This window comes from Argiope bruennichi, chromosome 5 (assembly GCF_947563725.1).
Source record: "Argiope bruennichi chromosome 5, qqArgBrue1.1, whole genome shotgun sequence".
In the NCBI taxonomy this organism is placed as follows: Eukaryota; Metazoa; Arthropoda; class Arachnida; order Araneae; family Araneidae; genus Argiope; species Argiope bruennichi.
The window spans coordinates 51145413-51162534 of NC_079155.1; the positions used below are offsets into that span (position 1 = coordinate 51145413).

At 30.7% G+C, this 17122-nt stretch overlaps 1 protein-coding gene across 2 annotated transcripts in view; it reads left to right on the top strand.

Annotated features, from left to right (window-relative positions):
* Positions 1-17122, top strand: part of LOC129968823 (cell adhesion molecule 1-like) — a 164943-nt gene that overhangs the window by 90310 nt on the left and 57511 nt on the right. For both annotated transcript variants that reach the window (XM_056083093.1, XM_056083094.1), the window contains exons 2-3: positions 4870-5081; positions 16750-16885. In XM_056083093.1, the coding sequence (XP_055939068.1) occupies positions 4870-5081; positions 16750-16885 (348 nt within the window). The remainder of the gene's footprint in view (positions 1-4869; positions 5082-16749; positions 16886-17122) is intronic.

A 17122-nucleotide genomic window follows, 5' to 3' on the forward strand; every position in this document is an offset into this window, starting at 1 on the left:
GTTTTATTTTCTTAGTGTTTGATGCATTTAAATGTAAACATTGTTAATGAATCGATCTGCTCATAATGAATCTAAGAAAATTTTGTTCACCAACTCTTGAGATATTACATGAATTTAAAAAGATATTCTTTAGTGCCCATAAAGTTTAAACGCTGAGTGACTCTATTTTCAGTAATCAGATTATAAAAAAAGGCTTTGTTTCAGTAAAAAATATTATTATATTAATTGAAGATAAATTCTTTCCACTTTAATTTAAAGCATAAATTCTACCGTTTTCAACCGTTTATTTTAAACGATTCGTTTTATTTTCTTAGTGTTTGATGCATTTAAATTTAAACATTGTTAATGAATCGATCTGCTCATAATGAATCTAAGAAAATTTTGTTGACCAACTCTTGAGATATTGCATAAATTTAAAAAGATATTCTTTAGTGCCCATAAAGTTTAAATGCTGAGTGACTCTATTTTCAGTAATCAGATTATAAAAAAATGCTTTGTTTCAGTAAAAAATATTATTATATCAATTGAAGATAAATTCTTTCCACTTTAATTTAAAGCATAAATTCTACGGGTGCTAACAGAAAATGAGAGAGATACATATTACGTTATGACTGAAGGCCTTTGTAATATTATGAATGAATTATATGATAATGAAAATTTGAAGTTTTAAAATATTTTGATGAAGAAGCTATTAAAGTAGAAATTGCATAAAATATTTAATTATTAAAATTTTAACGAACATTAAGATTGGCGAACCGGCTGGTCGCCAAAGGCGGCTAGTACTTATAATAAAGCTCAATGTGTGTGTGTGTGTGTGTGTTGGCGCTCTACAGGCCAGACCGTTTGACATACAGCTACCAAATTTGGTACATGTATACCTTGGAGGTTGGGAATGTGCACCTGGGGTTTCTTTTTTCGAATTTTTAATTAGAATTTAAATTATTAATTAAAAACTAACTTTCCCGCCAAAAAAATCTTCCATTTTCCCCACCGCCAACTTTTCCGCCAAAAAAATCTTCCATTATCCACAGCGCCAAACGAGAAAGGCTTCAGCTTTTTTTTTTCTCCCAACAGTAATGAGGCTAGGGTAAATATTTTTCGGCGGATTGTTTTAAACGATTCTGTTTATTTTCTTAATGTTTTATGCATTTAAAATTAAACATTGTTAATTAATCCATGTTTCAGATTCATTCTGAAGTACTTTTGAATTAAAATAATACAGAATAAAGGAAATTAAAAATGTATAATCTGCCTAGCGTTACCCCAACTGGCGTAGAAAAATTCATGCATTTGCGTTACCTAACTGACGAAGAAAATTCACGCATGCGCATTGTTCTGATTGTTGTCATGACAACCACTTTCAATGGATGATTTAAATTATTTTTAGGTTAGTTGCATGCTTTTGTAATTAAATTGTATTTATGTTAGTTATATATTTTTTTGTATATGCTTATAGTTTTAAGTACATCGTTTTTTAAGTAGTTTTTTTAAACCTGTTTTCGACCGATTATTTTAAGCGATCCATTTTATTTTCTTAGTGTTTGATGCATTTAAAACTAAACACTGTCAATTAATCATTCTGTTCATGATGAATCTGAGAAAATTTTGTTGACAAATTCTTGAGATATTACATAAATTAAGAAAGATATTCTTTAGTGCCCATAACGTTTAAACGCTCAGTGACTCTATTATCAGTAATCATATTAGTAAAAAATGCTTTGTTTCAGTAAAAAATATTATTATATTAATTGCAGTTTAATCATTTACACTTTCATTTAAAGCATAAATTCTACGAGGGGTAACAGAAAATTAGAGAGATACATATCACGTTATGACTGAAGGCCTTTATAATATTATGAGTGAATTATATGACTATCAAAATTTGAAGTTTTAAAATATTTTGCTGAAGAGTCTATTAAAGTTGGAATTGCATAAAATATTTAATTATTAAAATTTTAACAAACATTAAGATTGGCGAACCGGCTGGTCGCCAAAGGCGGCTAGTACTTATAATAAAGCTCAATGTGTGTGTGTGTGTGTGTTGGCGATCTACAGGCCAGGTAATTTGACATACAGCTATCAAATTTGGTACATGTATACCTTAGAGGTCGGGAATGTGCACCTGGGGTCCCTTTTTTTGAAATTTTAATTAGAATTTTAATTATTAATTAAAAACTAACTTTCCCGCCAAAAGAATCTTCCATTTTCCCCACCGCCAACTTTTCCGCCAAAAAAATCTTCCATTATCCCCAGCGCCAAACGAGAAAGGCTTCCGTTGTTTTTTTCTCCCAACAGTAATGTGGCTAGGGTTAAAATTTTTCGGCGGATTATTTCAATCGGTTCTGCTTATTTTCTTAATGTTTGATGCATTTAAAATTAAACATTGTTAATGAATCAATCTTTCAGATTCATTCTGAAGTACTTTTGAATTAAAATAAAACAGAATAAAGGAAATTAAAAATTTCTAATCCGCATAGCGTTACCCCAACTGGCGTAGAAAAAATCACGTATTTGCGTTACGTAACCGGCGAAGAAAATTCACGCATGCGCATTCTGTTCTGATTGTTGCCATGACAACATGTATATGCTTATAGTTTTAAGTACAACGTTTTTTAAGTAGTTTTTTTAAAACCTGTTTTCAACCGTTTATTTTAAACGATTCGTTTTATTTTCTTAGTGTTTGATGCATTTAAATTTAAACATTGTTAATGAATCGATCTGCTCATAATGAATCTAAGAAAATTTTGTTGACCAACTCTTGAGATATTACATAAATTTAAAAAAATATTCTTTAGTGCCCATAAGGTTTAAACGCTGAGTGACTCTATTTTCAGTAATCAGATTATAAAAAAATGCTTTGTTTCAGTAAAAAATATTATTATATTAATTGAAGATAAATTCTTTCCACTTTAATTTAAAGCATAAATTCTACGGGTGCTAACAGAAAATGAGAGAGATACATATTACGTTATGACTGAAGGCCTTTATAATATTATGAATGAATTATATGATAATCAAAATTTGAAGTTTTAAAATATTTTGATGAAGAAGCTATTAAAGTAGAAATTGCATAAAATATTTAATTATTAAAATTTTAACGTACATTAAGATTGGCGAACCGGCTGGTCGCCAAAGGCGGCTAGTGATCAATAAAATCACAAAAAAATATCGTCTGCCCGAAGAATTTTTCCAAAAAAAAAAAATTGCAAATTGTACCAAACGATTTTTAAAAATCACAGAAAGCAATTTTTTTCCATAAATTGTTTTTAAAAAATAATATGGAGTTTAATTATAAATTGTAAGTAGCAACTTAAGTATATACTATTTATAACAAGGATTCTGAAAGAGATCAATTTCAACCGTCAACTTCAATCTCCATCCACCATGAAAAACAAATTGTTAAGTTTTAAATCTATCTTTAAATGACAGAAAACCTCAAAATAATTTTTAAGAAACATTTCAGTGTCAATAGTAGAAAAAAAAATCTTATTTAAATATCTCCCTTTCCCATGTTTTGGATTATTCTAAATTCCTTTTATTGTTAGCTGGCTAAGTATTGCGCATGCACAAAGGAAAAAAAAAATGTTTTTTATTAATAAATTATTATGAAAACTTTATTAAAACCTTAATTTTGCTCCACAGCATTTAGATGAAAAATACGAAGAAAATCTGTTCAATAAGTTGAATTTCTTGGGAACAGGGAAAGTGGCGTATTAATTTTATTTATATATAATGAATATCTATCTTCAAAGAATTTCTTTAGCTGAGGGGGGGGGGTAAACTAGAAACCTTTTGCTTACAGCTTAAAATTAGTTCGCTGAGATCTACAGATTAATATCAATCTCTATATATCAATTGATATCAGTGTGATATTAATAAATGCAAATAAATAAATTTGTCTACAAATTATAATTAAGCAATCTGTATTATCAGCAGCATCTTTAAAATAAAAACTGACATTTAGATTTTCATCAACAGGGCCGGCATCAAGGTAGCTCCTGCGCTCTTAAACGCTGCTTATCAATATGTTCATGTTCCCTGTATTAATATATGCTGATATATTCGCAAGCCATATACAGGTGTCTAAAAAAAGGAACAATTGTTTATTGCTTGAAATATTTTTCTCTTATTTATACTTTCAATCATAAACATTCTTTAATAAGGTACACTTTGGTTTTTGTGGAAAGTGATAATAAACAGCTAAAAATTGAATTTTTATGTGAGTCTCATATTGTAAAAGTGTTAGCTAATAAAATTTTTCTCTGATATACATCTATGCACACATAAAATTTCATGCTCCATTTACAAAATTTGCAGATATATTAAAAGAAAATTTATTGACTTAAACTACCTTTCCATGTTTAAATATTGGTGCTTAAACAAGACTTTCATACTGCATTTTAGGGATAATCACATATCAGAAGAGGGCTGCATAGAAAATAATAATACATTTATAAATTTTTATTAAGTTTTTTAACAGGATTTTCAAATAATATATTGATTAAAATGTTTGCAAAACTAGTTCGAAATGAATATCTTTGATACCTATGGAAATTGCTTTATCATTATATTTCCAGAATTTTTGTTAAATCATGTTACTTAAACTCAAAAGAACGAGGAAAGATCCTTCATAGCAGTAAATTATATAATTTTTTTCATTTCTAATCCAGCTAATCTTTAAAAGTACTAATCTGAGGAATTCCGACCCTCCTTACTGAATGTGAGGTGGGTATGAAAATTCCAGGAATCAAATAGGACTGCCTACATTGCCTATTGGTTATTTTAATAGCATGATAACTTCTGGGATGTCATTTCAAAGTTGTAAAATATTTTGCATAGAAAATTAATTAAATTTTTTTTTCTTTTCAGCTGATGTGGCGTTTTGCCTGCGCATGGTAATGCTGGACGTTCCAAGCGCGGTCAATCATGGGGAGTCCGTGGAGCTGTCCTGCATCTACGAGCTCGAGAACGACAGGCTGTATTCCATCAAGTGGTACAGGAACGATGTTGAATTCTACAGATACGTGCCCAACGACTGGCCTCCGGGACAATTCTTGCCTCTTCCAGGCGTCAGAGTGGACGTGAGTATGGACATTTTTTTTTATAATTTTTTTGACGAGTCATGAGATTAGGAGAGAGTTAATCAGTTTGTAAAATTATTTTTGCTAATACAAGTACATAATTTTTCAATTGCACTTTGGAAAAATAACCATGGAATTTCTTTTTCTTGATTCGTATAGAAAATCTTCTAACGAGTCTTTAAAAGTAAGCATAGATTTATCGACAGTTTCTTGACTTTTCGTATTGTTCTCGAAAATCCTTCTGTTAATTCACGATTTGGTGGCTAAATAACCTTATCGTAAGAAAATACTAATTAAAAGGAAAAAAAAAACAATTTTTTTAATAAATTTTAAAAAATAACTAAATTTAGTTGCTTCATTATTCAGTTGCTTCATTGTTATTGAATAAAAAAAAGTCTTAAACAAAAAGAACTCCGTATCCATTTTTTGAACCTCAATGAGTGCTAAATGAATATCTTGTAAAAGAAATTGTGTCAAAATGCTTTGGCAACAGCCTTTTCACCTTTTTGTCAAGGATTGCTTACATCTTGATAATTTATAGATATTTGAAGGATTTATCAAAAAGACGGGCAATGTTTGTTACCAAATGTTTGTTTCAACGTTTAGCCTTCAATTCTTGATCAAGATAATATCTTGGTTCATAAACAATGTGATCAGAAATTTCAAATGGGATCCAAAATAATTTTGTTGTCGGTAAATTACAATTTCAAGGAATAATAAAAGAGAATGTGTGCGCGTTGGCTCTATGCAAGACAAACCATTAGATTTAGAGATATAAATCTACTTTAGAAGGTTTGTAACATATGTTTCGGTACTACTTTTAAAGGCATTTAATTAATCAATCAAAAATTAAATGAAATTTTGGATTTCTTCCGCAATAAGACCCAAAAATATTAATGCACGTCTAATTTTTACACCATTTTAAAATTTTAAAAAATTGTCTTTTTAAAGACAGCAAATTAATTGCCGTGGAAATATTTCTAGAATTTCTGCAATTAAAAAAATTGCGGAATTTTTAACAATTGATTTCATTTTTGAACGGAAATTCAGATCGTTTTCTTTGTTTCGTAATATTTATACGTTGCTTTTTTTCCAGTGTTGAATCTGTTTATTATATATGTGATTGAAATAAAGCATAAGAGAGTAAAGTTACAGTGTCACGAAATTTAGAAGATAGATGAAACGAAAACTTACGATTTAAATAGTACTGTGATGATGCAGGATCGGAGCCCATTAAAATGGTTCAAATTCGTAATGAATAGACAAATTGTAAGACCATTAAAATAACACATTTTAAATATCTGCCAGAATCGAAAAATTTTCTTGGAGGAATCTTGAACATCAATCAATGCTTAAGAAACACAATAAATTTTCTGGCAAATCAGTTGGTTGCTGAAGACGGCTAATTTAAAATAATTAAATATAGTTTCAGAAAAATAACATTTAAGGCAAATGCATATACACTAGAGATTCAGGACAGATCGTTTGACCTAGAGCAATCCAAACTGACATAGATATATTTTGGAGGGTGGAAATTTAATTTGTTTTGAAATTTTAATTAAATAAAAGCTAGATTTGAAACGTTTTCCGTGATAATTTCCGAAAATATTAGTGCACAAAAATGATTTTTACACCATTTTAAGATTTAAAAAAATGTCTATCTAATAAAATCAGTTTATTTATTACGAAAATTTTTCTGAAATGTTAGCAATTTAATATATATATATATATATATATATATATATATATATATATATATATATATATATATATATATATTGTTGTTCTGATATTTAAACCGTTTTTATTGCATCATCAAATACTTAAACGCATGATTTTCTTCCATTGTTGGAAGCTAAGGAAGTACGGATTCTACTCATTATTTGCGCAGTTTAATGAGGAACCAGAAAGTGAAATTACGCCACTGCAAATGAAAAAGTAAAAGAAAAATTTGTAAAAGTTTACTTAGACATTTCAATTTTTAATGGCATTAAGATGCCATAAGACTTCATTAGATAGATTCATACACACAATAAACCGGATAGGAGTGAAAGTATTAAAGTAACTCGGCTTCAATGTCAGTCTAAATTTATTAAATGCCTAAATGTATAGGTAGATGGTAATCAAAATAATCGTACACAGTAATCACGAGCATCAAATAATACATAAAAGATTTAATTGAGATTTAATGCAACCAATATTCCTGGCTATACAGTTTCATTACCAAACACGGCTAGAGATATAATAAAATCTGAAGTTTATTTCCTTGCAATGCATTAGAAAACTATTAAATCAGAAAAATGTATTTTGAAAGTGAAATCAGTAGTTTAAAAAAGAGAAGAAGCGCCAATAAATCGATCATACAATGTGCACTAAATGTATGTCTAAATATATGTTATCATATAGATGCTCTTATCTGTAAACCAGCGGGGGCGGCCTCCCTAAGCTTTCTCATATACTCCGGAACAAAGTTGCTACTTCACCTTCCCGCACAAAAAAGGACCTTGGGCAAGGCCATGAATACCTCGAGTGCTCAGATTTTTATTTTCAGACTTCTATATATGAGCGTCTTGTGCTTTGTAAAATAGAGAAGAAAATTCTAATCCATAATTTGGTTGACTTTCTTTTCGGCCGATTGAAATCCAATTCTGACACAGAACTGTTATTTTAATAAGATGAAATACAAAATTGCATTCGTTTAAAATATAACAATAACATATCAACTGAAGGCCATCCCATCCGATTCAAAATTTGAAAAATATCTATGATTTAGAGATTGAAATGATGGACCAAAATTTGTCCATTTATTTTGTTTCGTTTTGTAGTTAATGTGCTCATTTGCACTGGGATTGACAAACACATAGGTTTTCTGTAAATGGATTTCGTCAAAAACTCGATAAAAAATCTACAAATTTGATGTGAAGTCCACATACCAAATTTCATTTGTCAATCTCAAAGAGTTTTAGAGTGAAAGAATAAAAATAATTTTCAGATATGTGTTTTTCGCACTTAGGAAGATCTGAAAAGTAAAAATTCTTCAAAAATCTCGAGTTGAATTTTTTTTGATGATCAACAATACTTACATTTAATATACAAGAGAATAAAAATATCTCTAATTAAACTAAGTAAAGTGAAAAAAAGTCCCGTGGAAACTTTTGATAATAAAGGTAATAAATAAGAAAAAAAACTTTTTTCCCTTTTTTATATAACACTTAGGGGGGGGCACCTCGAAATGAGGATGAGATGCTTCCGGCATGGTGGTTGGATCTCGCCACCCTGGAGGGTACACAAATAGGTGGGGGATCTGACACCTGCCATTGATGACGGGACGTACTTCCTACGCGAAGGGTTGTACCGTGGCCGGTTATGGCCCTTACGACTCAACTGCAGTTCCCGCCAATGTTGCTGTTGCGACGGTCCGGTCATTCAATTTTATGGTTTAAATCCACGTGCCTTCATGGCGGGTCGGAGAGTCAGATGGCTGACTTCCCCTTTTTATATATCTTTGTGGAAATGTTTTTATCATCCATTCTCTTCTTCAATCTGCTGATTCAATCAGATTTCAGTTGCAAAATTGCACCGATTTAAATCAAAAGAAATAAATATCTACTTCTAGGATAAAAACTTACACTACTAGGATAAAACGATTACACAGACGAAAAATAACATTGCTGAAATTTTTAATTTCTCATCTTTCATTTATTTCTCTTGATTTGATAGACACGAATATCTTATATGTTGAATACGCTTTTCCACTTTCTACAAAGCGTAAGACGTACCATATTGTGGAAGCATATTTGATGCTGCGTTGGAGATACCCTCCCCAATGATTTTAAGGCATTTTAACAATTTAGCCATGCTTTACGCCGCATCTAAAATGTATTTGATGCACTTTCTTAAGATTAAATGCTTTTAATACATTCGGGACTTGCTAATCGTGTACTTAGCTCACTTAACTGTTAATTGATGCACATTTAACAGCGAAAACTGCTTACGGGGATTTAAATATTCATGCAAAATTCTGCTAACGACCCATAAAGATGAGTATTGAGTCTCTTAAATCATTCACACAAAGATCGTAGCATTCATAAAATGGATGGAGGAAAATAATTGCATTGGTAAATCATTTTCTTGACATAATGTGATTCTTGTTCAGTAAAATTGTCACGGACTTATCAAAATATGGAGAAAATACATAATAGCAATGTTATTATTTTAGATTGTTGAGCTGCACCCAGATATATTACAAAATAAGGGATACAAAAAGGGGTAAGAGTAGAAGTTGGAGCACCGGTTTTCCGCGTTTAAGTAAAAGTTTTTTACCTTACCTTTTTACTGAGAAAAATTTAAATTATGAAGTTATTGGTATTATAAAGACTTATAAAATGTGTTGTTGAATATTATGATAGATTAATTAGGATGTCAATAAATTTTAAGAAATGCAAATTTTGAATTTTTTTTCATTTTTTTAAAATTTGAGCGAAGTTTGAATTCTATTTAAGAATGTATTTTATAGAAATGATTAATTGGTAAAAATTTGGAAATGTGCAATATATATTAACAAAATTCAACTTCGTCCAAAAATGCATAGTCGCCGAAAAATGGCTACAAGTATTATTTTTGTAGTTAAAATTGATCGGAAAAAAATTTCAATTTTAAAAGTGTATTTTATGATTTCAAATGGCATCATAATGGTTTATTTCGGAAAGTAAGAGTTGAAAATTCAATTCGAAGTTGAATTTTCATCTCTTACTTTTCGAAATAAACTATGAAAAATCTTTTACTTTACGAAATAAACTATGAAAACCTCTTACTTTTTAAAATAAACTATGAAAACCTTTTATTTTCCGAAATAAACTATGAAACTTTAGTGAACATTCTGTCTCACTTATTAAGCTTGAATTCTTTTTTCGATGACCGTTGCACTACTATTTAATGTTTTTCGAGAATCAATTGCCACGATGTCAGACTTTTAAATAAATTTTTTTCAACACATTTTTGAAATCGATCGTTTTAGTGCAATTTTAAAACCCAAAATAACACTTTCAGAATTTGTTTTTCAATCCATGAATTTAAAATGACAGGAAAGATCATGTGGGCGTTTTTCGACGACTATGTTTTTTCCAACAAGGTTGAATTTTTAAAAGATAATGCAGATTTCAAACTTAGAGATCTGTTTTGGGAAACATATTTGGTTTTTAAAACGTATGCTAATTTTTTTCCTCTTTAAGGGGGCGTTTTTAGGATCACGTTCTCATACAAAGATATAAATATATTGACAGGAAGAAAAGGGACGGATTTGGTCCAAAACTTTCTAAATTCTGATATTAAAATCACATGCTGAATCTCATACCCTCTATTTTGAAGAAGTTTTTCTATATAGGAGGAATTACTTCAGGATTATCAAATATACAATATATATAGATAGATAGATAATACAAGAACTAAACGATATTAATTTGGTACACATCTAAATTTTGTTGATAAAATTGCATGCTAAATTTTATACCCTTTATCTCGCTCCAAAAGGAAGAGAATAAGATCGGTTTTGTCCAAAATTGTATGCATATTTTATATTTAAAACTTATTCCAAATTTTATTCGTCTATATAGGATGAGTAAATGCGTTCGAATACAGGATATATATATATATATATATATATATATATATATATATATATATATATGTGTGTGTGTGTGTGTGTGTGTATAAACCGACAAGAATTAAACGAGATTAATTTTGACCAAAATTTTGGTACACATTTAAATTTTGATGCTAAAATCATACGCTAAATTTTATACCCTATATCTCACTACGATAGGAAGTAAATGGAATGAATTTGGATCAAAGTTTTATATATCTGGTGTTTTAAACATATGCCAAATTTTATCCTACTATATAATGGAGCTTCTGAATCATCGCGTCTTCATGCAGGGTTAAAAATCTGTAATGTTGCTTTCCAGCACGGTTAGTTCAATCGCTGGAAAGACCGTTTTATGATCAGCTCTGTTGAATGCTGATCGGGTGCGGAGTCAGTGATCCCAGAGCTTGGCGACAAACTTGGTGACTATTGGGTGACTTGGCGATCAATTTGGCAACTTTGGCGACAAAATAGATAACAATGGAATTTTCCATAATTTTGGTGATACAGACCACTGGAACCGATTTTCCTGACTGTTCTGGAACCTTCTCTGTCCTCCCCCGGGAACTATAAAAGGTCGGCAATCTCAAGCCGCAGTCGTAGTCGTGAAACGATTCGTGTATAGAGTCGTCGAGGGGAAATAGTTGAATCAGTCCGGCGAAGCGCAAGCGTGGAATGGAGCTCAAGTGATTGCTGATTTGGAGAGAATTGCCGAGTCCTGGTGTTTACTGTAGAAGCAGCTTCGAGTCGTGTGAGGAGTGGCCAGTCGTGTAGTAGTGATTCGGCAGTTGGATGTTGCTAAAGCGATAAGACAGTGGAGAATTGCAGATATTTGAAGAGATCGTAGAGAGCGGCTGTGAAGATTCCCTCCTCCTTCTGAATTCTGTTTGGCCGCTTTGTGTGCTGTGGTTCTTATTACTACCGATTACTACTTGTGAGCTACTGTTTGTTGTAATGTGCTGCTGTGTGTTGCTTGTATTCGTCTCGGCTGTATATTTGTCGTCTGCGTCTTTGTGTTTAATAAAAATCGTCGTTGTTTGCTATTGAAGCCAGTTGATTTTGTTTCTTTATCGACCAACAAATCGCAAAAGAACCCCAGTTCCGTAACAATATAGAACGACAGGAAATAAACGAGTAGAATTGATCCAAGATTTGACCAATCTGCCTTTGTTCCACCTTCAATTTTAATTCTTAAAAACGTATCTCTCTTTAATTTCTATAAACGTCTATCCCTTTATTTAGAGACACTTTTGAATTATCTACTGTGTTCACAGGCAAACAAGACGGAGAGAGAAGAAATTTTCACAATGGCAGAATTTGATCGAAATTGATAAAAATCTTCAGTTTGTATGTTACGATTTCTTACTAAATTTCATTTGCTTGGCTAAAATTTATATGAATGATTGTATTTATAGACAATCCAAGAGCAAAATACATAAAATGGATTCGATGCATGAGACGTCTCGCTCCCTTGGCATATTAGCCTTGGAAAACAGAAATCATATTGAAACCAGCTGAATATAGTCCCCAAACTCAATCGCTTAATACCAAAAGAAAGTATTATCCTTCCTATTACCGAATAAGATTGTGGTCATTGTGCAATTCCTAAAAGCCACGAATGCGCAGATTTTTATTTTCAGCGTCCCACACATGAGAATTTTATGCTTCATAGAATAGCGAAGAAAACCGAGTATGCATTTCAAATACTTCTTGTCAACCAATTGAAACGAAAATTTGACTCGAAACTACAGTTTGAATAACAATTTAAATACAGTTTGAATAATCACATTTTATTTATTTAAATCATTGCGTTTTTTAATCGTGATATTTAAATGCAAACAAATAGACGGTTATCCTTTAATGGATTTTATCCAAAATTTGATAAGGATCTACATTTTAGATACTTGGTCTATGTACCAAATTTCAATAATGTAAGTCATTGCGCTTTTGAGTTATTGCTTTTACATGCATGGGAATTTAGAGACTGACAGATTTTTGATCTCTTGATTAATTAATTTTAAAATATTATCGATTTTATTGACTGAAAAATTTCGACTGAAACTTAAATTTGTCTCAGAACTACAATTTGAATAACAAACCATAAATCAAATTTTCTCTATTTAAGTCATTGCATTTTTGAATTGTGGCATATAAATACTTGCGAAAGTACAGACCATTAGACGTTTACCCTTTAGTGGATTTTATCCAAAAGATGATAAGGATCTACATTCTTGAACATTTTTGAATTGTGGCATATAAGTACTTGCGAAAGTACAGACCAATAGACGGTTACCCTTTAGTGGATTTTATCCAAAAGTTGATAAGGATCTACATTTTAGATACTTGATCTATTATGAAATTTCACTTATGTAAGTCGTTGAGTTTTTGTGCTATGGCGTTTAAATGTAGGAAATGAGAGACGATTGATCTGTTGATTGATTCATTTTGAAGTACTATCCGGCTGTACGATCTACATACTAAATCTATTCTGAATAGAAATTATACCTATCCTACTTTCTAGTTATAGGTTCTTTGTATTTGGGCATGCAGCCAGCTAGATTTTCTCTCAATATATTTCATATAAAATTAGTTAAAAATCTATAAAATCGGTGTAAGTATATCATACCAGTTTGCTCAAAGCGGATTTTGAGTTATCGCAGACAGACATAATTCTAATATTTCCCGTCCAGCAATACTCTTTCTTTGCATATTTCATATCCAAGAAAATAAAAATGCATTTAATTTTTTTTCTTTGTCGATTTTTTCCATGGTTATTAATTACGTTAGTATGATACGTAAATAATGTAGATGCGTGGAAAAATGTTCAGAATTTGGAATAGCGTCACGTATTTACTTTCTTGCAAGTTATATAATGAAGTAAAAACAAGTCTGCAGAACTGCAAATAATTTTGTTGAACTACTTGTACTCCGTGTCTCGAAATAAATAAATTTCTTATATATTTCGAGAAGTGGTGTGTTGAATAAAATAACATTTAATATTTAATAGTCATCGGCGAGCGGTTGATCCATCCATTTTATAAATAATATTAATTTAAATATTTTCAACCCAAGCTAAAATTTGGAACTTATTTTATTTGTGATGAATTAAAAGATAAAATAAAACAAAACAGGGAAATGTAAAAATAAAGTATGGATAAAATTTTAATGAGCGAATGGAATGAAAATGGGATCATTGTAATCAAGTTTGCAATGTTAGTTTCTAAAAACGTTTAGATAAAATGAAATGTTGAAAATTCTGATATTTAATTAAAATTAGGCTTTTTTACTTTCTCGTATACGTAGTATAGAGAAAGTATAGTAATCGTTTAAAAATTGAAACTCGAGATTCTGATAAATCTTTACGTTTTAGATCTCCTTGAGAACGAAAATACATTTTTTTGGAAAATGTCCATCCGTTCTGTTTGTCTGTCTGTGACAAAGATAACTCAAAAGCACTTTGAACTAGAGGACTAAAATTTGGTATACGGTCTTCAAACCAAATTTGCAAATGTTTGTTAAAATTTTAATTAAAATTTGTTCAGAAGAAGTCTGTATGTCCGGTTTTTATAAGGATTACAAAATGAAGAGAGCTGTATCGATAAAATTCTGTACACAGATTTAACATGTATAGTATAGACAACTGTCATATTTTGAATCAAATACAGTAAGGGGTTGACCGTCTATCGATCTGATCTGTACTTTCAGAAATAGGTTAACATAATAATTCAAAAACGTAATGACTTAAATATATTAAGTTTGGCATGGAATTTTGTGACTACAAGTGCAGTTTTGTGTCCAATTTTTCTTTCAATCAGTTGAGAAAAACATGTCTAAAACACAAATTCGATTTTTGGATACTATTAATCGCCAAATAACTCGCCAAGGATTACACGATAGATTCTGTAAAAATGCTAAATTCGTACCAAATGTCAGTATTTTGTAATTACTGTACGCCAGTGTCATATAAGATGTTTTCTGGCATAATAAGTTTATTAGGGTGTATGAAAAGAAGTTTTGGGGAAATAACACCCGCTGGTTAAATTCGGCAATGCATATCAACTTCTATATACTATTTAGCTAAATGTAATGTATTTCATTATATTACAACAAAGAAAGGTAATAATACAAATTTTATTTATAAATTAATTTTTAGAAATTAGAATCCGAATATCAAATTGATTAAATAGGTATTCTTCTTTTTTTAAGACAGTATGCTAACTGAGGTAAAATACTTATAAATTAAGCGGAGGGAGGCGGGGATGTTACTCTCGTCATCTCACTGCGGTTCAAACTTTTGGACACCATCAAAAAATAGCCCTAGGGCTGCTTTAAAATGGAATGATAATATAACTAAACTAGAAAAGAATGAACGGTTAAACAATATATAGATTTTATAAAATAATGAAATCAGTTTGATTTTCAATACAACAATGAAAGAGTGTTTTACAAATAGCATGGCATTTAAATATCATTGAAAAGAGAATCTTTAATATTTTATAATGACATAAAAATTACATTTAAAATGAAAAATGGTAGTGCATTTTTAGATATTAATGTAGAAAGGAGGCATATTTTTTTCTCTTTGTTTCAAATTTTATTGTTATATGTCCAACGGCCTGACCTGTAAAGAAGCCACCAACACAAATACATTCGTTTTTATTATTTGTCGAGATTTAAGTTTAAAAGATTCAAAATATTAGAAATAATTTAAATTGATTATAAAATATTTCAAGAATTTCCGCACCATATAAACCAGTACATTATTTTGAAAGCCACATTTTATTAATTTTGCTGAAATTTTGAACTCTACCATGTCGCTCAAGATAATGCGATCCTTTGTGTATAGATCTGTAAGTTATAGCATTTCATAAAATAATTGTTCATCTTTTGATGCTTAAAATAAGTTGAGACATTACGATTCATGAGACATTAAATTCATGTAGCATTACATCCATTTTATGAAGGTCTTAACACTTTTATCTTATAGCTCATAAACTTGTATAAGACTACTCTGATCACATTTGATATTGCTTGAGTAGCAACATAAGGACAAAAAACTTTGCTGTGTTGTAATCAAAGAGATTGATTTCTGTAAACAATCAAGACTACTCTTAAAGTTAAATACCCGAAAAGATATTACTGAACAATAACATATCTTCTCGATTTTTTTTAAACCTAATTTAAGTAGATTTAGAATTAGCTTATCTTCAGAGACTGGAAAAATTTTAAACACAATATAGCAAATCCACATAGATTCTCGACAATTTTCATCAGTTTGGACAGGCTCAAAACACTGATGATCATAGGTTTTGTCCCACTTACTCAATAAAAGCAAAAAACAGTTGAATGATAGGTGGATTTGATGGCTCACGGAGTTTCCGCCTCTGAAAATTGTAGTAACCTCCGATCCTTGCAGGCCTGAATTTAGAAAATACATTTAGCTTCTTAGGATCTGAACCGATTGCATTAATGCCTTTACATACCCCGGAAGTCTGCTGAATTTTCTGGAAAAGAATAGAAACTGCACCACCATTCATGCATTGCTAAATCTGCCATCAAAATTTTAAAACGTAGCTAAATTTATCTCCAAGTCACTAAATTTGGTACGAAAAACTTAAGGACGTATTTTTAAGAAACCGAAATACATTCAATTTAAAGATGTCGTGACAATATTAAGCCATTATTATTAAGAGTGGATATACATAGTTCAAGCCAAATTTATCTCCAAATTACCAAATTTTGGCGCCAAAAACTTAAGAATGTTCTTTTAAGAAGCCAAAATACATCCAATTTAAAGATATCGGGGCACCACCATTAAGCCACGATTAGAGTGCATAATATATATAATTCAAGTCAAATTTATCTCCAAGTTACCAAATTTTGACACAAAAACTTAAGGATATTTTTTAAAGGGGACAAAACACATCCAATTTAAAGATGTCGTGTCAATATTAAGCCATGATTAGAGTGGATAATATACAGAGTTCATAGATCCTTTAACTCAGTATTCCTTTTTCTTTTCTACAGTTGTCGAAATCTGGCCAACGATCCGTTTACCTCCGGAGCGTGGATCTAAATAGCACGGGCACGTATCGATGTGAAGTGTCTGCAGAAGCTCCGTCATTCCAGTCAGTAGAAGCAGAAAGGGATATGAAAGTTATGGGTAAGTTTTTAAGTCTTATTCCTTCGATTAAGAAAATTTTCCCGAAACTAATGTCGAAATCCGCACATTCTTCATTTGTATTTAAACTTGACGAATGATCGTCGCCCCCAAACCACTGAGAAGCATTGAATCTTCAAAATGAGGTTTCAGTGACCTAAAATTACCTACATTGCTTGGGGGAATGGCCACAGCCAATGATCAAAACGGGGTGAAAATGTCGAAATTAAGCAAATACTG